This window comes from Tachyglossus aculeatus, chromosome 14 (genome assembly GCF_015852505.1).
Source record: "Tachyglossus aculeatus isolate mTacAcu1 chromosome 14, mTacAcu1.pri, whole genome shotgun sequence".
NCBI lineage: Eukaryota > Metazoa > Chordata > Mammalia > Monotremata > Tachyglossidae > Tachyglossus > Tachyglossus aculeatus.
This window is the reverse complement of record NC_052079.1, coordinates 49,507,065-49,532,488: the sequence shown is the minus strand read 5'-3', so window position 1 is coordinate 49,532,488 and position 25,424 is coordinate 49,507,065. Positions and strand designations below refer to the sequence as shown.

The following is a 25,424-nucleotide window of genomic DNA, read 5'->3' as shown; positions in this document are numbered from 1 at the left end:
CCCCCCTTCCCAACCGGATCCTTCTAGCCTTCCCCTCCCTTTCCACAGTGTGGGAAGACTATAAATCTGCTACCTCCGTTCGACACCACCTGGAAAGAGATGCCAAGTCAGCCCTGGTCGCCGCTTGGCCCACACTCTTTCGGCAATGCCAGGGAGAGGTGAGCCTAGTCTGCCTGCCAGCCCAGATGCCAAAGCTGCAGTAGTGCTCGCTTCTCTGAGTGGGCAGCTACTCTTTTACTGGCCCTTTTTAGCCAGTGAGCCCCAGGCCAGCCACACAGAAACACATGAGCCTGAGTAATCAGACTCACCAGATCTTTGAACTCCAACCTGGTCATTCCCACTTTCTAAGGACAGACCCCAGCTACATAGGTACTCTGGAGGTGAGAGGGGCAGGAACAGGGTCAAGTTCTTTAGGTTGCCAATCCTGCAGGGAAAGATAAACCCCCAAGTCCCGGGAGGAGCAATACCTTCCCTGGCAGCCCCCTGATCCACTCTGCCCCTGGTCAGCAGCTCCGGTCAAAGAGTCAATAAGGTGAGAGGCTGAAATCACCAGCCAAAATCAACGTCCCCTGGCTAGACAACGGAGGAGATGAGAGAAATCCACTCGTCCTCTCAGTGCGGGCCATCGGGCGCTGCTTGAAAGGGAGGTTGGTATTTCAAAGGGAAAAGAACGAGAGCTGGCTGGGATCTAGGAAAGGAGGCTGAGGGTGGAGGGGAGAAAGAGATATTGCCACGGCTAAGCTCTTATTTCTGGTGAAGGTGGTCAGGAAAAGGAACATAGGAACGTCAGAGCCGAAAAGGGAGTGCAGAGATTTTTGTACAACTGGACACCTGCCGGGAAGCTTTGGAAACCAACTAATGCAATGTGGTCAGCACAACTCGGGGGAAAATGAGCAGGTTCCCTCACCTCCCCGTCCACCCAGATCCAATTCCAAACAGAGGATTCTCACAATTGGGATTTATTAGAATATCTAAGTCCTTGTCTCAACCAGAGCCCAGTTTGGTGGCCCCGCGACTGTCCAGGGCTGGAATTCCAGAGCACACGGTGGGCGTCCACTAAACTTGGGCGGGGCTCGAAGACACGGCTGGTGGCCCACTCAGGGCCTCTGGCCCATCTTCTTCAGTGTCCGATTCAGCTGGAGGGCAGAGGGGAGGAAAGAAGATGGTTAGAGAGGGAAGAGAGGCTGTTGGGCTGACCTGATTCAGGGGCAGGAAAGGATCACAGTGGGGTGCTGACCCATACTAGACACCCAGTAGTGCTTCCCAAAATACCAGTTGGGACCCTGACTTCATTCTGCCCCTGCTCGGTGCCGGAGGGAATCCGGAGCTTCCACAACAGCTTCCTGTAGAGCTCGAGAACAGCTTTCTGTCTTCCGTGCCGGGAAGAGCCCTGATCCTCATGGGAACTGGCCAGCTAGGTTCTAGTGGAGAATGGCTGCCAGTCGGAAGTGTGGAAGGAGGGAAGGAGAAGCAGCGTGGCCCAGTGAAAGACCATGAGCCTGGGAGTTGGGAGGAATTGGGTTTTAATCCCAGTTCTGCCGCCTGTCTGTGTGACAGGCAAATCACTTCACTTCTCTGGGCCTCAGTTACCCCATCTGCAAACTGAGGATGAAGACTGTGAGCTCCATGTGGGACATGGACTGTGTCCAACCTGATTGGCTTGCATCTATCTCAGGATAGTGCCTGGCACATAGTAAGCACTTAAATGCCATTAAAAAAAATAAAGGAGAGCCAACTTTGGGAAGAGCTATGAAAGTGAGATGATATCCCATGGGAGGCCATCAGCAGAGAATCTTAGAGCTGTAATGTTCCCAAAGCCACCCCCACTCCATCTCCTGCAGGCAGGCAGGCAGCCAGGCTGGTACAGGGATTCATTTATTCAATCGTATTTATTGAGTGCTTACTGTGTGCACAGCACTGTACTAAGCGCTTGGGAAGCACAAGTTGGCAACATATAGAGGCGGTCCCTACCCAACAGTGGGCTATAGGGATTTGTCCTCCTCTCCCGATCGATCCCCCCCTCAGGACCCCTTACCTCCTCAAACTTATGGATCTGGCGAATGAAGAAGTCCCCGTACCGCCGGGCAACTTTGGTGTCGGCGATGTGGATCATATCCTGCCAGAGAGAGGAGCCGGTGAGGAAAGAAGTCCAGGTCAGACAGGCCGGAGCAGGAGAAGACAAGGGAAGTCTGCCAGCCACCCCTTGAAGAACGTGCCATTCTAGCTTAGAACTTGGATCCTGCTTCTTGACTTGGCTAGCCCCCTCCCCTCGATCTCTCTACCATCCTGCCCCGGCTGCCCTGGGACTGGATAGGAGGGGGCAAGGAATCTGTCAGATTCAAGCAAAGGAAAAAAAAATCTGCGTCAGAGTACTCAAAGGCCTGGGTTTGGAGAGCGGACTCTGGAAGACCAAACTGGGAAGTTCCCCTCTTCCAGGGCCCGGGGCTAACCCGACTCGGCCAACAGAGGACCTGAAAGCGAAACCTCAAGACTGTAAGCTTGTTGTGGGCAGAAAATGTGTCTGTCACATTGTTGTATTCTACTCTCCCAAGTGTTTAGAACAGTGCTCTAGACTCAGTAAGCGCTCAGTAAATGCGATTAACTGATTGAAGCCAGGCTGGGTCCCCAAGATGTGAGCACTCTCTGTCACGGCTACTAAATTCCGGGCTTCCACTAAATTCCCGGAAGGCACTCAGTAATAATAATAATAATGGTATTTGTTAAGCGCTTACTACGTGCCAAGCAGTGCTCTAAGCACTGGGCACTGCGCTGCCAACGCTGAGGACCGACCTGACGCGAGAGGTGGGAAGCCCGCCTCCCGCTTCACACGCACCTTGTCGATGTAGAAGTCAACCTCGGAGGCCGACTGGAACTCGCCGTCCAGGGCCGAGATCCCGCTGGTCCACACCAGGTTCTTCATCTTGTGCTTGAAGACCAGCAGCTGGATGCGGAACTCCTGCTCCGTCAGGTCCAGGAAGCCGGCCAGCTTGGCCACGGGCATGGTGGTGTACAGCTTCAGGAAGCTGCGGATGGTGGACAGCTGGGCCTGCTGCTGCACCTCGTCCGCGAACACCTTCAGCTGCTGCAGGAAGGGCTCCTTGTGGTAGTTGGGGTGGACGTTGTCGTAGTTGGGAACCACCGGCGACAGGAACTTGGGGCAGGAGTAGCTGAAGAGCTCCTCGTACACCTGGGGGTCGCCCTTCTGCATGCGCAGCATCTTGTCGCCGTACTTCTCCCGCAGCTGCAGGTGGATGCTCTCGTCGATGCGCATGGGGTACATGGTCAGCGCGATGGCCAGCAGCGCGTGCATCTGCTCGTTCTGCTTATTGATCTGCCAAGGGGGGAGGGGGGAGAGACGCAAGCAGGGGAGGAGGGCGGTCAGGGCGGCCCCCGGGGAAGCACTAGGAGGGGAGCGGGCAGTACGGCCCCGAGCTGCCCCTTACCATCTCGTACTTGTACGTTGTCCTCTGGAACATGCTCTTGGTCCTCTGGATGTAGAGGAGGATGTTGGCGAACACCCGGATGGCATCCTGGTACCGGCGCATCATCAGGTAGGCGAAACCCACGTAATAGTAGGTGGTGACTTGACATTCAGGCACTCGGGAGTACATGCTCTGAGGAGGGAGGGAGGGAGGGAGAGAGAGAACCCACCAGGAAAAGTGAGCTTGGGAGCCCTGGTACCAAAGTAACAGGGCTCGGGCGAGGTTGAATCCTTTGGACTCCCTCAGGAGACAGAGCTTCACTCTCCCTTTCTCTGGTCAAGTCACCAAACCCCTCTCCCTAACCACAAACCCACGAAAAGACCATAAAAATACCCTGTCCCCTCCGTGAGGAAAAGAATATCAAACAAATAATTTTTTCCTCCTCACCAAGCTCCAAAAAAAGCCATCATCCATGCCGGTTCCCTTAAAGAACATAAAGATACCCTGTCCCCTCCGTGAGGAAAAGAATATCAAATAATTTTTTTCCTCCTCTCCACGCTCCAAGAAAAGCCAACATCCATGCCGGTTCTCTTAAAGAACATAAAACTACCCTGTCCCCTCTGTGAGGAAAAAATATCAAATAATTTTTTTCCTCCTCTCCAAGCTCCAAAAAAAGCCATCATCCATGCCAGTTCCCTTAAAGAACATAAAAATACCCTGTCCCCTCCGTGAGGAAAAGAATAACAAACAAATAATTTTTTTCCTCTTCTCCAAGCTCCAAGAAAAGCCATCATCCATGCCGGTTCTCTTAAAGAACATAAAAATACCCTGTCCCCTCCGTGAGGAAAAGAATATCAAACAATTTTTTCCCTCCTCTCCCAGCTCCAAAAAAAGCCATCATCCAAGCCGGTTCTCTTAAAGAACACAAAAATACCCTGTCCCCTCCGTGAGGAAAAGAATATCAAACAAATAATTTTTTTCCCTCCTCTCCAAGCTCCAAGAAAAGCCATCATCCATGCCGGTTCTCTTAAAGAACATAAAAATACCCTGTCCCCTCCGTGAGGAAAAGAATATCAAACAAATAATTTTTTTCCTCCTCTCCCAGCTCCAAAAAAAGCCATCATCCAAGCCGGTTCTCTTAAATAACACAAAAATACCCTGTTCCCTCCGTGAGGAAAAGAATATCAAACAAATAATTTTTTTCCTCCTCTCCAAGCTCCAAGAAAAGCCATCATCCATGCCGGTTCTCTTTCCCCTCAACCTTTTTTGATTACGAACTCCTGAAGGACGGGGATCCCCTTTCGATCTGGCTCTCCATAATGCCCAGTGCAACGCCACAGGAGGAAACTTAAAATAGGCGGTTGCCAAACGGGGATAATTCCAATCCACTTCCCAGGGAGGAATTACTGATGGAACGCCTGCTAAACATGGATCCAAGGGCTCCAGAAAATCCACGGACCAGCTGACTCCCTCATAGGGTCCTTGTGTCTACGCAACTCCGACCCTTGACCGCGACTCAGGGAAGGAGGAAAACGGTGTTTTACCTTCTTGTTGAGCTCAATGTTCTCCAGCACTTTGATGGCCTGGTAATAATCTCCCAGCAGGGAATGGAGCCTCAGCAGGCCGACCAGGCTGAAGTAGCCAAGCATCTTGTACAGGGAGTGTCTACCATACTCCCCGGCCACACTCTCGGGATCGCCTGCACAGAGAGAAGCAGAAATGCAGGGGGGTTTTCTGCAGGGGGCATAGGCGGATGAGGGGACAAAGCCGGAACCCGTCCTACCCATCAATCAATCAATCACAATTATTGAGTTCTGTGTGCGGAGCACTGTTCTAAGCGCCTGGAAGAATACCAAACAACAGAATTGGTAGACATTCCCTGCCCACAGCGAGCTTACGGTGGCTCAGTGGAAAGAGTGTGGGCTTGGGAGTCAGAGGTCATGGGTTCGAATCCCAGCTCAGCCACTAAGCACTGTACTAAGCGCTTGGGAAGTACAAGTCGGCAACATATAGAGATGGTCCCTACCCAACAGTGGGCTCACAGTCTAGGAGGGGTACTTGCCCAGGGTCACACAGCAGACAAGTGGTAGAGCTGGGATTAGAACCCATGACCTTACTTTTCTTCCTCCTACCACTGTCATGGCTCAGTGGAAAGAGCCCGGGCTTTGGAGTCAGAGGTCATGGGTTCAAATCCCAGCTCCGCCAACTGTCAGCTGTGTGACCTTGGGCAAGTCACGTAACTTCTCTGGGCCTCAGCTACCTCACCTGTAAAATGGGGATGAAGACTGTGAGCCCCCCATGGGACAAGCTGATCACGCTGTATCCCCCTCCAGCACTTAGAACAGTGCTTTGCACATAGTAAGCGCTTAACAAATACCACCATTATTATTATCATTACGATCTAGAGGGTGAGACAGACAGGGGAAATTGTCTTCAATCATCGTGCTATTTCTCAAGTGTTTGCTAAGTGCCAAACACTGTACTGAGGGCCTGGGTAGACCCAAGAGAAACAGGTTGGACAAAACCCCTGTCCCTTGTGGAACTCATAGTCTATGTGGGAGGGAGGACAGGTATTGAATCCCCATTTCACAGATGAGGAAACTGAGGCACACGGAATCTCTCAGTGACTGGCCCAAGGTGACAAGGCAGGCAAGTGGCAGAACCAGGATTAAAACCCAGGGCTCTTGACTTCCGTGCTCGGGCTCTCTTCACTAGGCTATGCCCCTCCTCTTTGCTGCTGCAACCGCCGCAGCCTCCGCATTCTCACAACCGGGTCGGCTCACGCTACCCGCAGTGGCCATCGTCTCGGACCAAGCTGTTTCAGATTAGAAAAGAATGCCGGGCCACAGGAGACAAAGCCCGGCACTCTGGATTGATCTGCAGTTTCCTGTCGCATTCACTCATATCTTGGAAGCTTCCAGGAACGCTACCAAGAGGGTTTAAGAATGCAGGTGCCTGATTAACTACGACAAACCTCACCGGGATGCAAAGGTGGCCCGCCTCATCCTCCGGAACCTGCCCCCTGGGCGACCCCGGAAAACCGCCGTCGCGATAGCGCTCACCGGCCAGGAGTCCTTTCTGTCCAACTGGACCCTCCCCGACATGCAGCTGTCAGCCCCCATTCCCCGGCCCGGCCTCACCTCCGCTGGTATAGACTTCCAGCTGCCGGTTGATGTTGGATTTATCCACCAGAGAATGCAGCACGTTGAGGACGCTGTGGACGTTCCAGATCTTGGGGTTGGAACGCAGGAAGTCAATCTCCTCTTCGGACTTCTTGGCCGTCTTGCAGCGGTACTGACTGAAGGACTGAAACTAGACAGAGGGAGCAGAGAAGGGAATTAATAAAGGCAGAGAACGTTAGGAGCCAGAAATAGCCACAGTGAGGTGGTCCGAGGGTCACCTATGGGCCCAGTGGCCACAGCCCAGGACATGACCATAACCTCTTGACTGTAACTGCCTCCGTACTCAGGAAGGTTATTCACAAGAGGTTTACAACTGCTATTAGCTACTTTCTGGGCTTATATTGCTAATCACTGGCCTTCCTATTGAAGCCAGCTGATCCTGAACAGAAAATAACAGGCCAGCACCAAATACGTTGTTTAACCACATAAGTTACCGTTGGAAAATGAGTTTTGACTAACGGTGCTAATAGGTGTAATGAGCAGTGCAAGCAGAGGGCCCCTTCTTCTAACCCAAGTGAAGCCAGAACCACTTTTGTGGGCTAGGGTCACCCCTTGGAAGTGCCAGGAGAGATGCCCAGCCCAGTTCTGCAGAGCGTGCATATGCCCCTACCCATGCTCTGCTCCCTATGACCTTCCCTGTCCCCCGGCACCTCAGAAGAAAATCATTAAGCTAAACCTTGGCGACTACCACCAGCCTAAAGTGATTAAGGGATCTCCTGGGCCTTGGCTGAACCACCTGGGCTCCTCGAGAGTGGCAAGAAGGAGGATACCTGGTAGATGAACTCATCGATGATATCCCACAGCCACTGGTTGGGCAGTTCTAAGGGAGCAGGGCCATCGGCATCTGTTCAGAAGAGACCAGGTCAAGCACACAGAGAAAAAAAAAAAGCCAGGGATAAAAATAATAATAATGTTATCTGTTAAACGCAATAACAATAATGTTGGTATTTGTTAAGCACTTATGTACAAAGCACTGTTCTAACCACTGGGGAGGATATAAGGTGATCAGGTTGTCCCACACGGGGCTCACAGTCTTAATCCCCATTTTACAGATGAGGTAACGGAGGCACAGAGGAGTTAAGTGGCTTGCCCAAGGTCACACAGCTGACAAGTAGCTGAGCGGGGATTCGAACACATGACCTCTGACTCCGAAGCCTGCACTCTTTACACTGAGCCACGCTGCTTCTCACTTTATCCCCCCTCGGCACCCAGAGCCTCCGGCGTGGGGGATGCTAGGAAAGAGGTACTGGAGGTCCCCAAATCACAGCAACTCCTGGCTATTCTTAAGCTCATCACTTTTGGATTAATGCCCTGGAAAGGGTCAGTGCCCCGTCCCCATCTTTCCTTCCCAGACTTACTGAGGATGTAGTTGAAGAGATTGCAGTAGTTGTAATACGATTCAAACCTCTGCTCTAAAGACGGCCCACCCTGTCAAGAGAACAAGAAGGCGGGGGTTAGAACAGAAGTTACGCATGTCCATTGACTTCCCAGGGCAGAAATATCTTTGCCGCTGGCCTTCCAGAACCAAGTTTACTTAGGGACCTCAAGAAACCTGCATGGCCTAGTGGCTAAAGCAAGGGTTTGGGAGTTGGAGGACCTGGGTTCCAATTCCGGCTCCGCCACCGGCCTGCTGTGTGACTTTGGGTAAGTCGCTTCACTTCTCTGTGCCTCAGTTACCGGTAAAATGGGGATTAAGACTGTGAGTCCCAAGTGAGACATGGACTGCGTCCAGCCTGATTATCTTGCTATCTACCTCAATGCTCAGTACAGTGCCTGGCATGTAGTAAGGGCTTAAAAAATACCATTTTAAAAAAAGTCAACTAGGCCAAAGTTCACCATGAGCCTGGATTCCCCAGTCATCCCCACAATAAACACTACAAAGAGAACAGAAGGGCAGAGAAGCGGCTACTAGCAAGGCAAATACTCACGCTGACTTTGGCGTATATGTGCCTATAATACAGCTCCTTATACAGAATCAGGAAGACGGCATCTGAAAAGGAGGGCAGACCAGAACCTTAGTGACTCACGTGGCTTTGAGGGAGTTCTACTGGGGAACGCTCACTACCTACTTCAAAGTGAGCCACTGGGGCTTCTACTACATCAAAGCTCAAAAGCTAACCGGGGACCAAAACCTCAGTCCTCTTAAAAAACAAAAACAAGAAGTTTAGTTTGGATGAACAATAACAACAAAAAATAAATGGGGAGTGGGAATGGTCGGTCTTTTTAAGAGGGCCTCATCCTTGCCAACTCCTCCAGGAAATCCTCCTGAGCCTAAGCAATGGGGACAGTTGCCTATGCAGGACTCAAGGGCCCAAAGTGACCTCCAAAACCTAAACTAGCTCTTTGGTACAAAAACAAGGGACAATCAATCAATCAATCGTATTTATTGAGCGCTTACTGTGTGCAGAGCACTGTACTAAGCGCTAAGGGACAACCAGAACATGGGCAAACCCAACTAACAAATGTCTGGGAAGGGATTACTCCTCTCTGAAATCCACTGCCTGGATACATACACCTGGGCTCTTGGCAAACTCAAACAAAACCGGCATTCCCAATACTTGGTTTTGAGGGGGAGGGGTGAGGACGGTGGGGAGGGAGGCGGGGCAGGTTCAAGAATAGGACCACTTTCTGCTCCTGAAACCCGCTGACCCCAGACCAATCAATCAATCAGTTGTATCTGTTGAGCGCTTACTGCGTGCAAAACATTGTACTAGGCACCAAGCTTAGGGTGGTGTGTGACTCTGGAACTGACTCTTCCCAGGCTCCCAGATTGGTGGGGAATTGCAAGCAAAACCACCACAATTGGAGGGAAACACCTCATTCCTCTCCGGGCCCCCAGAAAACTTGTCTGCCTGGGGTATTCAGCAGCAGCTGGGGTACTAAGATCAACCTCCAAATACCCTGTTTCATTGCAGGTGCAGGAAACAAAGATTCTCGTGGGCATAGATCATTCGGGTCTATCAACTCTATTGTTCCAGCTTCTCCCAAGCACTTAGTACAGTGCTCCTGATCAATACCAATTGATCTACAACTCACCATTGCCAACTTGCGGGGCGATGGCTTCGGCCTCAGGCCACGGGGTGTTCTTGAAGAATCTTTCTGTTAGCTTGGTCCAGCTAAAAACAAGATGGGATGTGGACAAAAGTCACGGTTAGCATAACAATATACGAAGTTTTGCGGGGAGATTAGAGGGGATAAGAAATACAGGGTTCACAGCTTCTCACTGTAAGCTCTTTGAGAGCAGGGATCTTGTCTACCAGCCCTTATACTAAACTCTCCCAAACGCTTAGCACACTGACTGCTCTGTACAAAGTAACTCTTGATAAATACCGAGAGTCTCATTCGAATCCAGACTTAGATGAGATGGTGTCACCTGGCCAAGACTCCTGCTTCCAGGACTGTGAGTAGCTGAACCACCACAGTCTACTTTTGTTTCCTAGAGATCTCTGGCAAAGGAAACTTATTGAAAAGAAGCCCTTCCTAAATACAACCAAAATCCCCCCTGACTGAATTTAAGCCCACTTCTTTTTATTTAGTTGTCTGTGAAAAACATCCCAATTCCTTTAACCATTCTTCAAAGGACCTCTTTTCCATTCCTTCTGGTAGTGGTGGTACTGACATTTACTAAACGCTATGTGCATAGGAGTGGATTAAGCAGCAGGTAAGAATACATAGGTGGGAATCAATGGTTCCTGGCCCTCTCCAGTGAGCCCAATTCTTTTTTGAGGGATGCTGCCGTTGCCTTTCCTATGGGGATAACTGAGGAGATTGGGAGCTGGTTGCAGTCCTACTGGCCCATCAACCTTAGGATCACGGCAAATCCAGTCAAGAGGCAACAATGTCCACCAGTGACCCCTGGAAAGGCTGTGGGCTCCGTCCGGGGTCCGCACCTGTTCTCGTAGATGTCCTGGATTTCGTACACCTTCTGGTCAATGACATCACTGGACACCCGGCTTGCCTGCAGCTCGTAAACTTTTTGATCGATCAGATCGGAGACGGTCTTGTGGAAATACTGGATGAAGTTCTTGATCACTTCTGGGATCACCTGGTAGGTCTGTTGCTCATACTGGCGTTCATAAGCCAGGTCCTGCTTCGGGTCTCCTAGAGATGGGTGAGACAGGGAGGGTGAGGGCTACCCAGACTACAGGAAGGCAAGTCGACCTAGTCTAGAACACAAAAAGATACACTCTACCACCAATGGGTTACTTTATTAAAATTCCCCAAATCACGTAGGAGCAACACTTCCTATACAGAGTTTATATAGCACTTATTACGTGCTAGGCACTGGGATAGACACATGCTAGTCAGGTTGGAACTAGAGGGATTTAGGGCTTACTAGCTGTTAAGGATCTTCTTTCTAATTCTTGCCCTTCAAGCTGTTTTACACATTCATTCATTCAATCATATTTATTGAGCGCTGTGTGCAGGGCACTGTACTAAGCGCTTGGGAAGTACAAGTCAGCAACATATAGAGACGGTCTCTACCCAACAACGGGCTCACAGCCCAACTCGGGAATGGCACGCCTTCCCTTCTAAGCCCCTTGGCCCCAGTTTTTGGAGGATAATAGTAATAGTAGCGATCGTATTTGTTAAGCGCTTCCTGTGTCTCAAGCACCGTTCTAAGCACTGGGATAGATACAAGGTTATCAAGTTGTCCCACTTGGGGCTCACAGTCTTAATCCCCATTTGACAGACGAGGTAACTGAGGTACAGAGAAGCGAAACGACTTGCCCAAAGTTACATAGCTGACAAGTACCAGAGTCAGGATTAGAACCCACAACCTCTGACTCCCAAGCCCGTGCTCTTTCCACTAAGGCAAGCTGCTTCTCTAGGATGTAAGGTGTCACTCACTTGGGGTGGGATTTCATTCATTCATTCACTCAATCGTATTTATTGAGCGCTTACTGTGCGCAGAGCACTGTACTAAGCGCTTGGGAAGTACAAGTTGGCAACATATAGAGATTTGGGGACAGAGGTGGCTCACCTGTGTGCATATCATAGTCGCCGGGGTAAGTGTACGGATCGTAGGCAGCCTGGAACAAGAGACATCAACCAGGTGAGTCGCTGATTTAAAAGACTTAGGGTAGGTTGCAACCCCCGGAAAATCGGCTAGAACCCAAACTCCTTAATAACACTAATTGTGATATCTTTAGAGTGCTCACTATGTGCCAAGCGCTGCGGTACATATTCATTCATTCTTTCAATCGTATTTATTGAGTGCTCACTGTGTGCAAAGCACTGTACAAAGAGCATGGAAAGTACAATACAGCAATAGACACAATCCCTGCCCACAAGCTCACAGTCTAGAGAGGAAAAGAGGTATTGGAGCCCCATTCTGCAAATGAGAGAACTGAAGCTCAGATTATAATAATACTAATAATGGGATTTGTTAAGCACTTACTATGTGCCAGGCACTGTTCTAAGCACTAGGGTAGATACAAAGTAGTCAGGTTGTCCCATATGGGGCTTAGTCTTAATCCCCATTTTTCAGATAATAATAATAATGACATTTATTAAGCGCTTACTATGTGCAAAGCACTGTTCTAAGCGCTGGGGAGGTTACAAGGTGATCAGGTTGTCCCACAGGGGGCTCATAGTCTTCATCTCCATTTTACAGATGAGGTAACTGAGGCACAGAGAAATTAAGTGACTTGCCCAAGGTCACCCAGCTGACAATTGGCGGAGCCGGCATTTGAACCCATGACCTCTGACTCCAAAGCCCAGGCTCTTTCCACTGGGCCACGCTGCTTCTCTTAAGTAAAGATAAAGTAACTGAGGTCCAGAGAAGTAAAGTGACTTGCCCAAGGTCACACAGCAGACAAGTGGCAGAGCCAGCATTAGAACCCATGACCTTCTCACTCCCAGGCCCTTACTCTATCCACTACGCCATGAGATTAGTTAAGCGACCCGTCCCAAGTCACCAAGCAGGTACATGACAGCCCCAGAACTAGAACCCAGGTCCTCTGACCCCCAGGCTCTTCCCACTAGGCCATGCTGCTTCTCCTTGAACCGGGCTCCTGTCTAATAACAATAACAATTATATTTGTTAAGCGTTTACTATGGGCCAAGCACTGTTCTAAGCATTGGGGTAGACACAGGGTAATCAGGTTATCCCACATGCGGCTCACACTTTTAATCCCCATTTTCCACATGAGGTAATTGAGGCGCAGAGAAGTGAAGTGACTTGCCCAAGGTCACACTGCTAAGTGGCGGAATTAGAACCCACGTCCTCTGACTCCCAAGCCTGCGCTCTATCCACTAAGCCACTCTGCTTCTCTTTAATAATAATGGTATTTGTTGAACACTTACTATGTGCCAAGCACTGTTCTAAGCACTGGGGAGAATGCAAGGTAATCAGGTTGTCCCCCGTGGGGCTCACAGTCTTAATCCCCATTTTCCAGATGAGGTTACTAAGGCATAGAGAAGTTTTTTATAATGGCATTTATTAAGTGCTTACTATGTGCAAAGCACTGTTCTAAGCGCTGGGGAGGTTACAAGGTGATCAGGTTGTTCGACGGGAGGCTCACAGTCTTAATCCCCATTTTACAGATGAGGGAACTGAGGCCCAGAGAAGTTAAGAACCGGGCTTGGGAGTCAGAGATCTTGGGTTCTAATCCCAACTCCGCCACTTGTCAGCTGTGTGACTTTGGGAAAGTCACTTAGCTTCTCTGTGCCTCAGTCACCTCATTTGGAAAATGGGGATTAAGATTGTAAGCCCCACGTGGGGCAACCTGATCACCTTGTATTCCCCCAGCGCTTAAAACAGTGTTTTGCACATAGTAAGCACTTAAATACCATCATTATTACCATTATTATTAAATGTCCTGTCTAAAGTCACACAGCTGACAAGTGTCGGAGCTGGGATTAGAACCCAGGACCTCTGACTCCAAAACCCGTGCTCTTGCCACTGAGCCACTCTGCTCTAAATTTTTTTCTCTGCCAAGCGTTTAGCACAGTTCTCTGCGTTCCTCTAGGGCTTCGGGCTGCTGCCATGGCCTCCTCAGGAGGATTCGTTTATTCCATCGTATTTATCGAGCGCTTCCTGTGTGCACAGCACTGTGCTAAACGTTAGGAAAGTACCATTCGGCACCAGATAGAGACAGTCCCTATCCAACAATGGGCTCACACACTAGAAGCAGCGTGGCTCGGTGGAAACATCCCGGGTTTGGGAGTCAGAGGTCATGGGTTCTAATCCCGGCTCCCCCGCGTCTGCTGTGTTACCCTGGGCAAGTCACTTAACTTAGAAAAGCAGCGTGGCTCAGTGGAAAGAGCACGGGCTTGGGAGTCAGAGGTCATGGGTTCAAATCCCAATTCCACCAATTGTCAGCTGTGTGACTTTGGGCAAGTCACTTAACTTCTCTGGGCCTCAGTTCCCTCATCTGTAAAACGGGATTAAGAATGTGGGCCCCACGTGGGACAGCCTGATCACCTTGTATCCCCCCAGCGTTTAGAACAGTGCTTTGCCTATAGTAAGCGCTTAACAAATACCATCATTATTATTAACTTCTCTGAGCCTGTTCCCTCATCTGTAAAATGGAGATTAAGACTCTGAGCCCCACGTGGGACAACCTGATCACCTTGCACTCCCCCCCCCCCCCCCCCCCCCCAGCACTTAGAACAGTGCTTTGTACATAGAAAGCGCTTAACTCATGGGTACAAATCCCGGCCCCACCAATTGTCAGCTGTGTGACTCTGGGCAAGTCACTTAACTTCTCTGGGTCTCAGTTACCTCATCTGTAAAATGGGGATTAAGACTGCGAGTCCCCCGTGGGACAACCTGATCACCTTGTAACCTCCCCAGCGCTTAAAACAGTGCTTTGCCTATAGTGAGCACTTAAAAGATACCCTCATTATTATTAACTTCTCTGAGCCTGTTACCTCATCTGTAAAATCGGATTAAGACTCTAAGCCCCACGTGGGACAACCTGATCACCTTGCATTCATTCATTCAATCATATTTACTGCACGCTTACTGTGTGCAGAGCACTGTACTAATCAATCGTACTTATTGAGCGCTTACTGTGTGCAGAGCACTGTACTAAGCGCTTAGGAAGTACAAGATGGCAACATATAGAGACGGTCCCTACCCAACAGCGGGCTCACAGTCTAAACGGGGGGACAGGCAACAAAACAAAACGTATTAACAAAATAAAATAAAATTTGTACAAATAAAATAAAGAGTAATAAATACGTACAAACATATATACATGTGCTGTGGGGAGGGGGAGAGGAAGGAGAGGGCTCAGTCTGGGAAGGCCTCCTGGAAGAGGTGAGCTCTCAGTAGGGCTTGCATCCCCCCCCCCCCCCCCCAGCACTTAGAACAGTGCTTTGTACATAGAAAGCGCTTAACAAATGCCATCATTATTATTATTATTATTAGAGAAGCAGTGTGGCTCAGTGGAAAAGAGCCCGGGCTTTGGAGTCAGAGGTCACGGGTTCAAACCCCGGCTCCACCAATTGCCAACGGTGTGACTTTGGGCAAGTCACTTCACTTCTCTGGGCCTCAGTTACCTCATATGCAAAATGGGGATTAAGACTGTGAGCCCCACGTGGGACACCTGATCACCCTGTAACCTCCCCGGTGCTTAGAACAGTGCTTTGCACATAGTAAGCGCTTAATAAATGCCATCATTATTATTAGAAGGATGCGGGTGGCCAGTCGGTCCCAGCGCCCCCGGGAAGCCTCTGCTCTCCCAAGCCCTGAGGGACCTGTAAGCGCTCAATAAGTACGATTGATTGATTCATTGACCTGTAGTAAGCGCTTAATAAATGCCATTATTATTATTATTATAAGGATGCGGGTGGCCAGTCGGTCCCAGGGCCCCCGTGAAGCCTCTGCTCTCCCAAGCCCTGAGGGACCTGTAAGCGCTCAATAAGTACGATTGATTGACCTGTAGTAAGCGCTTAATAAATGCCATTATTATTATTATTATTATTATTAGAAGGATGCTGGTGGCCACTCGGTCCCAGGGCCCCCGTGAAGCCTCTGCTCCCCCAAGCCCTGAGGGACCTGTAAGCGCTCAATAAATACGATTGATTGATTGACCTGTAGCAAGCGCTTAATAAATGCAATAAGTACGATTGATTAACCTGTAGTAAGCGCTTAATAAATGCCATTATTATTATTATTAGAAGGATGCGGGTGGCCAGTCGGTCCCAGGGCCCCCGTGAAGCCTCTGCTCTCCCAAGCCCTGAGGGACCTGTAAGCGCTCAATAAATACGATTGACTGATTGACTGACCTGTAGTAAGCGCTTAATAAATGCCACTATTATTATTATTAGGATTGACCTGTAGTAAGCGGTTAATAAATGCCATTATTATTATTATTAGAAGGATGCGGGTGGCCAGTCGGTCCCAGGGCCCCCGTGAAGCCTCTGCTCTCCCAAGCCCTGAGGGACCTGTAAGCGCTCAATAAGTACGATTGATTGACTGACCTGTAGTAAGCGCTTAATGCCTTGATTGATTGACCTGTAGTAAGCACTTAATAAATGTCATTATTATTATTATTGTTAGAAGGATGCGGGTAGCCAGTCGGTCCCAGGGCCCCCTTGAAGCCTCTGCTCTCCCAAGCCCTGAGGGACCTGTAAGCGATCAATAAGTACGATTGATTGATGGATTGACCTGGGAGGGTCGCCCCGTACCCCCTCACCCCCCCAGGAGCCGCATTACCTCCGTGTCATACTCCTCAGACGGGTAAGACATGGCGGGGACAGGCCGGCACCTCAGGGAAAAAGGGCGGCCCACATGCACCGCCCCGGCCTGCCCCTCCACACTACTTCCGGAAAGAACCGGAAGCCCTCCCACCTATCCCCCGCCGCCATGATGGGTGTGGACCCCCCAAATCAGAAAAAAAAATCCCGCTCCCTTTAACTTTAATAACCACCACGATGTAGAAAAAATAAATAAAATGTGTAATTCCGGCACTTGGGAACGACTGTGAGTTTGGAAGAGGGGATGGCCGCCCGGATAGAGCCACATACAAAATGGCGGGCCCGTCCCCCTCATCCCCCTTCAGGTCCTGAGGGACCCGGATGAAGGGAGGGGGTCGGAATTTTTTTTTAAATGGCATTTATTAGGCGCTTACTATGTGCAAAGCACTGTTTTAAGCGCTGTGTAGTCAGGTTGTCTCACGGGGGGGGGCTCGCAGTTTTCATCCCCATTTTCCAGATAAGGTAACTGAGGCCCAGGGGAGTGAAGTGATTTGCCCAAAGTCACACAGCTGACAAGTGGCGGGGCTGGGATTTGAACAAAATGGCGGGCCCGTCCCCCTCATCCCCCTTCAGGTCCTGAGGGACCCGGATGAAGGGAGGGGGTCGGAATTTTTTTTTTAAATGGCATTTCTTAGGCGCTTACTATGTGCAAAGCACTGTTCTAAGCGCTGTGTGACCAGGTTGTCCCACGGGGGGGGGGGGGGGGGCTCACAGTTTACATCCCCATTTTCCAGATGAGGTAACTGAGGCCCAGAGGAGTGAAGTGATTTGCCCAAAGTCACACAGCTAAGTGGTGGAGCTGGGATTTGAACAAAATGGAGGGCCCGTCCCCCTCATCCCCCTTCAGGTCCTGAGGGACCCGGATGAAGGGGGTCGGAATTCTTTTTTTAAATGGAATTTATTAGGCGCTTACTATGTGCAAAGCACTGTTTTAAGCACTGTGTGATCAGGTTGTCCCACGGGGAGGCTCACAATTTTAATCCCCATTTTCCAGATGAGGTAACTGAGGCCCAGAGAAGTGAAGTGATTTGCCCAAAGTCACACAGCTGACAAGTGGCGGAGCCAGAATTTGAACCCAGGACCTCTGACTCCAAAGCCCGGGCTGTGAGCCCACTGTTGGGTAGGGACTGTCTCTGTATGTTGCCAACTTGTACTTCCCAAGCACTTAGTACAATGCTCTGCACACAGTAAGCGCTCAATAAATACGATTGATTGATTGATGGATTTCTACTGCACCATGCTGCTTCCCTCAAGTTTAGGGGGCAGGACTGCACCTGAATCAACTCAAAATGCAACGAACCCACAAAATCAATCAATCAATCGTATTTATTGAGCACTTACTATGTGCAGAGCACTGTACTAAGTGCTTGGGAAGTACAAGTGGGCAACACATAGAGACAGTCCCTACCCAACAGCGGGCTCACAGTCTAGAAGGGGGAGACAGAGAACAAAACCAAACATACTAACAAAATAAATAGAATAGATATGTACAAGTAAGATAAATAAATAAATAAACAGAGTAATAAATATGTACAAACATCTATACATACAGGGGGAGGTTACAAAGTGATCAGGTTGTCCCACGGGGGGGCTCACAGTCTTCATCCCCATTTTACAGATGAGGTAACTGAGGCACAGAGAAGTTAAGTGACTGGCCCAAAGTCACACAGCTGACAAGTGGCGGAGCTAGGATTTTAACCCATGACCGCTGACTCCAAAGCCCGGGCTTTTTCCACTGAGCCACGCTGCTTCTCTAACAATATTTCTAGACTGTGAGCCCGCTGTTGGGTAGGGACTGTATATGTTGCCAACTTGTACTTCCCAAGCGCTTAGTACAGTGCTCTGCACACAGTAAGCACTCAATAAATACGACTGACTGACTGAATGAATAAATACGATTGAATGAATGAATGGACACCCATCCAACTTTGTTTAAAAATCAAACACTGGGGCGGTTGAGGCAGTTTTAACAGAGTGGCTGGAATTCGAACTGGGAGAACCTGAGTAGTTGAGCATTTAACTATTATTTTTTTGAATCGTTTGAATTTAGCCTGTCATTTTTTTATGTCTGTCCATCCTACTCCATGTGAGCAAAGGGATGGTTCAGGATGAATGCCCGCAAATTCTTCCCAGCTCATGGTGTTTGCTTCCCACATTGTGAGTGCTTAATAATTGTGTGGACACACAATCAGCATCGGCAGCATTTACTACCTATTGTGTGGAGAGCACTCCTCTAGTGCTCTGGGAAAAATGATAATGAAGGAGCCTTCCATCGTAGTAGGAACAGTTACTGAGGGGCAATGTGCCGTACTAAGTACTGAAGAAAGTACAACACGAGACATTTTCTGCCCCAACGGTACTTCCATTTAGCAGGAGAGATAGACAATAAAATATTTACAGGTAGGGCAATTGGAATTCATCAGCTGACCGTACAATCAGCCCTATATGTATCATAAACAACGGGTGAGCTTCGGCCCAGGCATGAAGACTTGGATTTCCGAGAAAGCGGTTGTCTTAGGGACAACCTGTGACTGGGTTCCTGTTGGGGCACGGAAAGCCTCTTGTGAAAAGGTGGGCAGGACTGCAGCATAATTTTTTATGGTATTTGTTAAGTGCTTACTATGTGCCAGGCACTGTACTAAGCACCAGGGTAGATTCAAATTAATCAGGTTGGACCCAGTCCGGGTCCCACAGTACGGCTCACGTTTCCCAACTCTATTTTATTATACTTTCCCAAGTGCTTAGTACAGTGTTCTGCACACAGTAAAGACTCAATAAATACCATTGATTTATTGATTTTAACCAGCTATTTACAGAATTCTTGCAAGGTCTCTCCAAAACATGAGCTTTCCCAAGGGGCTTCTCTGGCCTGAGATCTTAACCCAAGCAGGCATTCCCTACTTCCCATGGTGAGGTGTGGGTCAGGCTTAGGGAGACTTGGAAACATAAAACAGAAGTAAAATGTGTGGTCAATCAATTAATCAATCATATTAACTGAGCACTTATTATGGGTGAAGCACTGTATTAAGAGCTTGGGAGAGTATACTATAACAATTGGTAGATACATTCCCCGCCCTCAACCAGCTTACAGAGGAGCTTATAACCATAAGGAGGGAGACAAGCCTATACAAATATTAAATAAGTAAATAGAAATAGGTAAATTCATTTCTACTAAAACACAGAACTTAAATTGGGTGGACTTAATGCCCTGAACCATTTTTCTTCACATAAGACCAATGCTTTAGATTTCAAAAGCACCTTTCCCATTAGTCAGTCAGTAGTATTTTTTGAGCACCTACTCTGTATAAAGCACTGTACGAGCACAATAGAGTTAGTAGACACGATGCCTGCCCTCGAGGAGCTTAATCTAGGGGGAAGACATACATTAAAATAAAGATGGGGAAAAAGAGCAGCAGAGTTTAAAAGTTTGACCATAGGAACTGCAAAGGAATGGGGGGATGCAGAAGTGCTGAAGTGAGGGTAGTGGGGAAGTAGTAGTAGTACTATTAATAATGATGATGATAATAATGATAATAATAATTATTATTATACATAAGTGCTTACTATGTGCCAACTACTGTTCTAAGCCCTGGGGTAGATACAAGTTAATCAGATTGGACACTGACCCTAACTCTAGACTGTAAGCCCACTGTGGGCAGGGATTGTCTCTATTGATGAATTGTACTTTCCAAGCGCTTAGTACAGTGCTCTGCACACAGTAAGTGCTCAATAAATACGATTGAACGAATGAATGCTTAGATTGAGGGGCAGGGATGGTGTCCGACCTGATCATCCTGTATCTGGCCCAGTACTTAGAACAATGTTTGGCACATAGTAAGTGCTTAACATTATTATGTGGTGAAAATGGGCACTCTTTGGAGGTTTTGGAGGCGGGTGGGGAGATGTGCACGTAAAACATGTTTTTCTAAACACTTTTACAATCATTACCTCATTTTTTCTTCACAGGAGCGTGGGGACCATCAGAAACTACCTCAGTCTTCAGTTGGGAAAACTGAGGCCCAGATGGGTTGTGTTCTTGCCACGAGGCAAGGGGACAGATGAGAACCATGTTAAGGAGAGAGGGAGGAGGGGAAGAAAAATACTATGGTTTTTTTGTGGTGCCAGAGAGGCCTGCTCCGTTGGATGATGAGGTTGGCATTTGTTAAGCGCTTACTATGTGCCAAGCACTGTTCTAAGCGCTGGGGGAGATACAAGGTAATTAGGTTGTCCCACATGGGGCTCACAGTCTTAATCCCCCTTTTACAGATGAGGTCCAGAGAATAATAATAATGATGATGGTATTTGTTAAGCACTTACTATGTGCAAAGCACTGTTCTAAGCGCTGGGAGGAGACAAGGTGATCAGGTTGTCCCACGTGGGGCTCAGCATCTTCATTCCCATTTTACAGATGAGGGTACTGAGGCTCAGAGAAGCTAAGTGACTTGCCCAGGGTCACACAGCTGACAATTGGGGGAGGCGGGATTAGAACCCATGACCTCTGATTCCCAAGACTGGGCTCTTTCCACTCAACCACGCTACTTCTAATCCCGCCTCTTTTACTTGTCAGCTGTGTGACTTTGGGCAGGTCACTTCACTTCTCCGGGCCTCAGTTCCCCCATCTGGGAAATGGGGATTAAAACTGTGAGCCTCATGTGGGACAACCCGATGGCCTTGTAACCCCCTTCCCCCAGTGCTTAAAACAGTGCTTGGCACATAGTAAGCACTTAACAAATATTATTACTATTATTATTATTATTCTCTAGGCCTCAGTTTCCTCATCTGGAAAATGGGGATGAAGACTGTGAGCCCCATGTGGAACAACCTAATTACCTTGTATCTCCTTGTACCTTGTATGTGCTTTGCACATAGTAAGTGCCTAACAAATACCATCATCATTATTATTATTATCATTATTATTAGAACCCACGACCTCTGACTCCCAAACCCGGGCTCTTTCAACTGAGCTACGCTGCTTCTGTGGATGAGGGCGTGGCTCAGTGGAAAGAGCACGGGTTTTGGAGTCAGAGGTCATGGGTTCGAATCCCGACTCCGCCACATGTCTGCTGTGTGACCTTGGGCAAGTCGCTTAACTTCTCTGAGCCTCAGTTACTCATCTGTAAAATGGGGACTGACTGTGAACCCCACATGGGACAACCTGATCGCTTTGTATCCCCCCCAGCGCTTAGAACAGTGCTTTGCACATACTAAGCGCTTAACAAATGCCAACATTATTATTATTATTATTATGAGGGCGAAGGGGGACCCCGTCACCCCCGGCTACAGCCATTTTTTGGTCAGGGCGGCTAAGGCCTATCGTTCGGGTTCTCGTTGGGTAAGGGCTGAAGCGCCGTCCTTTCTCCTCTCCTGCGATTGGGTGATTGGCAGGACGCCGACCTCCGGTTGGCTGAGACGGCTGTCTGTCTGGGTGCTTTCTCCCGCCCCCAAGGGGGCGGGGCCAACGTCCCCAAACGCGCTCTCCGATTGGCCGCGGCGGCCAGGGGGCGGGGTCTCCCCCGCCGTCAGTCACTCCGGCGTCGTCTCCTCCGGCCCGCCCCTCTCCCCGGCGCCGCGCGATTGGCTGAGGCGCCCGGGAGGACGCATTGCGATTGGTGGAAGGGGCTGCCCGTCCCGGTTGTTGCCGTGGTGCCCGGCCCCGCCCCCTGTCAGGGTCGCGCGCGGGAGGGAAGGGCGCGGGAGCGAGGCCTGGACCAGAACGGCGGCGGCGGCGAGGGAGAGAACGGCGGCGGCGGCGGCGTTGTCATGGCAACCCCGGATGCAGGGCCGGCGGGCTCCGGGCGGTCCAGCCCGGAGGGGCAGTGCCCGGTGGCCCCCGAGCCGCCCGGCGCCTTCTCCTTGGCGGGGTTCGGGGCGGCGCTGGACGACCCCGCTCCCGCTCCCATCCCTATCCCTATCCCCATCCCTATTCCCATCCCCATCCCGCTCCGCTCCCTGCACGTCCTGTGGCAGCGGGACGAGCTGCGCGGCAAGATGCCCCCGGGGCGGCTGAAGCGGGCGGCCCGGCCGCACCGCACCATGGGGCCCATGGGCAAGGACGTCCACGGTGAGGACTGGGGGAAACTGAGGCACTGGGGAGAGGTTGGGGGAAACGGGCACTGAAGAGATGTTGGGGGAAACGGGCACTGGGGAGATGTTAGGGGAAACGGAGGCACAGGGATGTTGGGGGAAACTGAGGCACTGGGGAGAGGTTGGGGGAAACAGGCACTGGGAGATGTAGGGGGAAACTGAGGCAGTGGAGAGATGTTGGGGAAAACGGAGGGACTGGAGAGATGTTGGGGGAAACGGAGGCACTGGAGAGATGTTGGGGGAATCAGGCACTGGGGAGATGTTGGGGGAGACTGAGGCACTGGAAAGATTTTGGGGAAACGGAGGGACTGGGGAGATGGGGGAAACGGAGGGACTGGAGAGATGTTGGGGGAAACTGAGGCACTGGGGAGATGTTGGGGGAAACTGAGGCACTGGGGAGATGTTGGGGAAACGGAGGGACTGGGAAGATGGGGGAAACGGAGGGACTGGAGAGATGTTGGGGGAAACGGAGGCACTGGAGAGATGTTGGGGGAATCAGGCACTGGGGAGATGTTGGGGGAAACTGAGGCACTGGAAAGATGTTGGGGAAACGGAGGGACTGGGGAGATGTTGAGGGAAACTGAGGCACGGGGCGATGGGAGAAACTGAGGCACTGGAGAGATGTTGGGGGAAACAGGCACTGGGGAGATGTTGGGGGAAACTGAGGCACTGGGGAGATGTTGGGGAAACGGAGGGACTGGGAAGATGTTGGGGAAAACAGGCACCGGGGACAGCTCGGGTAAACTGAGGTACGGGGGACAGCCCGGGGATACTGAGGCGCCGGGAAGGTCCCTGGAAAACAGGCACCGGGGAGATGTTGGGGGAAACAGGCACCGGGGAGATCCAGGGGCAACAGGCACCGGGGACAGCCCGAGGATACTGAGGCACCGGGGAGATCTTGGGGGAAACTGAGGCGCCAGGGACAGCCCGGGCAAACAGAGGCACCGGGGAGGTCCCGGGGAAACTGAGGCACAGAGAAGTGAAGTGGCTTGCCCAAGGTCACCCAGCAGACAAGTGACGGAGCCAGGATTAGAACCCATGTCCTTTGACCCCCCCCCCCCCCAAGCCTGTGGTCCTGCCACTAAGCCACGCTGCTTCTCTATTATTTTTATTTATTCTCTATTTATTGTTACATTGTACTCTCCCGAGCTGTTAGTGCAGTGCTCTGCACACAGTAAGTGCTCAGTAAATACAATTAAGTGAATGAAAGAGCACGGGCTTGGGAGGCAGAAGGACCTGGGTTCTAATCCCGGCTCCTCCAGCTGTCTGCTGTGTGACCCTGGGCAAATCACTTCACTTCTCTGGCCCTCAGTTCTCTCATCCGTACAATGGGGATGAAGACCGTGAGCCCCATGTGGGACAGGGACGGTGTCGAACTGATTAACTCGTATCTACCCCAGCGCTTAGTACAGTGCCTGGCACATAGGAAGTGCTTAACAAATACCATTTTAAAAAGGGGGGAGTGAAGCACTGAAAGCTGTCCTGGGAGGATCCGCGGGATCATAGGAATCCTGAGGAGAAATCCGGTAAGAGATCCCTGCGGGTCTCGGATTAAATGGAATCACAGACTATGTCTGAGAAAACTGAGACCCAGGAGATCTGCTGGGGAAGGGCCCTGCGGAAAAAGAAGCATAGAGAAGCAGCGTGGCTCAGTGGAAAGAGCCCGGGCTTTGGAGTCAGAGGTCACGGGTTCGAATCCCAGCCCCGCCACTTGTCAGCTGGGTGACTTTGGGCAAGTCACTTCACTTCTCTGGGCCTCAGTTACCTCATCTGGAAAATGGGGATTAAGACTGTGAGCCCCATGTGGGACAACCTCATCACCTTGTAACCAGCGCTTAGAACGGTGCTTTGAACATAGTAAGCGCTTAATAAATGCCATCATTATTATTATTATAGGGGAATTCGAGAACATCTTTGGAAAATCATGTGTTGGGGGTCCGGACTGTTAAAGCCCCTTGGAAATGGCCCCCTACCCAAATCGATCCTGCAGCGGGACTTCTTACTCCGGGCGGACCAACTTCCGCAAACCAACTTTTTGGCTTCCCTTCCAGTGTGTATTTTTCCCCAGTTCCCTTCAGGGGCCCGAGATGAACCTTTTTTTATTTATTTTATCTATTTATTTATTTTTTTATGGCATTTATTAAGTGCTTACTATGTGCAAAGCACTGTTGTAAGCGCTGTGGAGGTTACAAGGTGATCAGGTTGTCCCTCGGTGGGGGGGCTCACAGTCTTAATCCCCATTTTACAGACGAGGTAGCTGAGGCCCAGAGAAGCTAAGTGACTTGCCCAAAGTCACACAGCTGACCTTAAGGTTGGATCGGATTGTTTGATTCATTCATTCAATCATATTTATTGAGCGCTTACTGTGTGCAGAGCACTGTACTGATTGCCCTCAGGCATCTAGCTATAATTCTATTTATCTGTTTTGATGGTATTGATGCCTACTTGTTTTGTGGTCTGTCTCCCCCTTCTAGCCCGTGAGCCCATTGTTGGGTAGGGACTGTCTCAGTTGCCGAATTGTACTTTCCAAGCGCTTAGTACAGTGCTCTGCACACAGGAAGCGCTCAGTAAATACGATTGAATGAAAGAATCTGCCTCTGGACGTGATCTCTGAGCTTCCAGGAACTTACTTGGGTAGTTTTTTGGATCAGACAGAAGGGGCAGAGGGTGAGAGTTTGGTGAAGGAAATATTTCAAGTTTTTCTCCAAGTCTCCAGGGAAAATCTGTCATTCTCCCTGATGGTTCTCCTGGGGTGATGTTCATTCATGCATTCAGTCGTATTTATTGAGCGCTTACTGTGTGCAGGGCACTGTGCTAAGCGCTTGGGAAGTACAATTCAGCAACATATAGGTCCCAACAACGGGTTCACAGTCTAGAAGGGGGAGGCAGACAACAAAACAAAACAGGTAGACAGGTGTCTAAACCGTTAGAATAAATAGAATTATAATTATTTGCACATCATTAATAAAATAAGTAGAGAAGCAGCATGGCTTAGCGGAAAGAGCCCGGGCTTTGGAGTCAGGGG

The 25,424-nt window shown here is 50.0% G+C and overlaps 2 protein-coding genes and 1 non-coding gene across 3 annotated transcripts in view; 1 reads left to right on the top strand and 2 right to left on the bottom strand.

Annotated features, from left to right (window-relative positions):
* Positions 1–943: 943 nt before the first annotated feature.
* On the bottom strand, positions 944–16,344 carry EIF3L (eukaryotic translation initiation factor 3 subunit L). The gene is made up of 13 exons (XM_038756770.1): positions 16,275–16,344; positions 11,589–11,637; positions 10,495–10,705; positions 9,641–9,720; positions 8,533–8,594; positions 7,963–8,032; positions 7,375–7,448; positions 6,563–6,734; positions 4,967–5,121; positions 3,444–3,614; positions 2,834–3,331; positions 2,036–2,116; positions 944–1,136 (listed from the first exon to the last, which is right to left on the bottom strand). The coding sequence occupies exons 1-13, from the start codon at positions 16,305–16,307 to the stop codon at positions 1,098–1,100; spliced, it is 1,695 nt and encodes a 564-aa protein (XP_038612698.1). The 5' UTR covers positions 16,308–16,344; the 3' UTR covers positions 944–1,097.
* On the bottom strand, positions 6,236–6,373 carry LOC119937404. Its single transcript, XR_005454073.1, has one exon. It is a non-coding gene; the product is annotated as a small nucleolar RNA SNORA14 (small nucleolar RNA).
* Positions 16,345–16,349: 5 nt separating the features above from the next.
* ANKRD54 (ankyrin repeat domain 54) overlaps positions 16,350–25,424 on the top strand; it is a 34,232-nt gene continuing 25,157 nt past the window's right edge. The window contains exons 1-2 of the mRNA XM_038756080.1: positions 16,350–16,431; positions 21,762–22,376. Of these exons, the coding sequence (XP_038612008.1) occupies positions 16,350–16,431; positions 21,762–22,376 (697 nt within the window). The remainder of the gene's footprint in view (positions 16,432–21,761; positions 22,377–25,424) is intronic.

Bases quoted from the DNA above. Each gene is read 5' to 3' on its own strand.
- EIF3L (XM_038756770.1), bottom strand. From the start codon at position 16,307: ATGTCTTACCCGTCTGAGGAGTATGACACGGAG. The intron at 10,706-11,588 runs GTGAGCCACCTC...ACCCATCTCTAG, and splicing joins CGACTATGATATGCACACAG to GAGACCCGAAGCAGGACCTG. The intron at 3,332-3,443 runs GTAAGGGGCAGC...CCCCCTTGGCAG, and splicing joins CAACGTACAAGTACGAGATG to ATCAATAAGCAGAACGAGCA.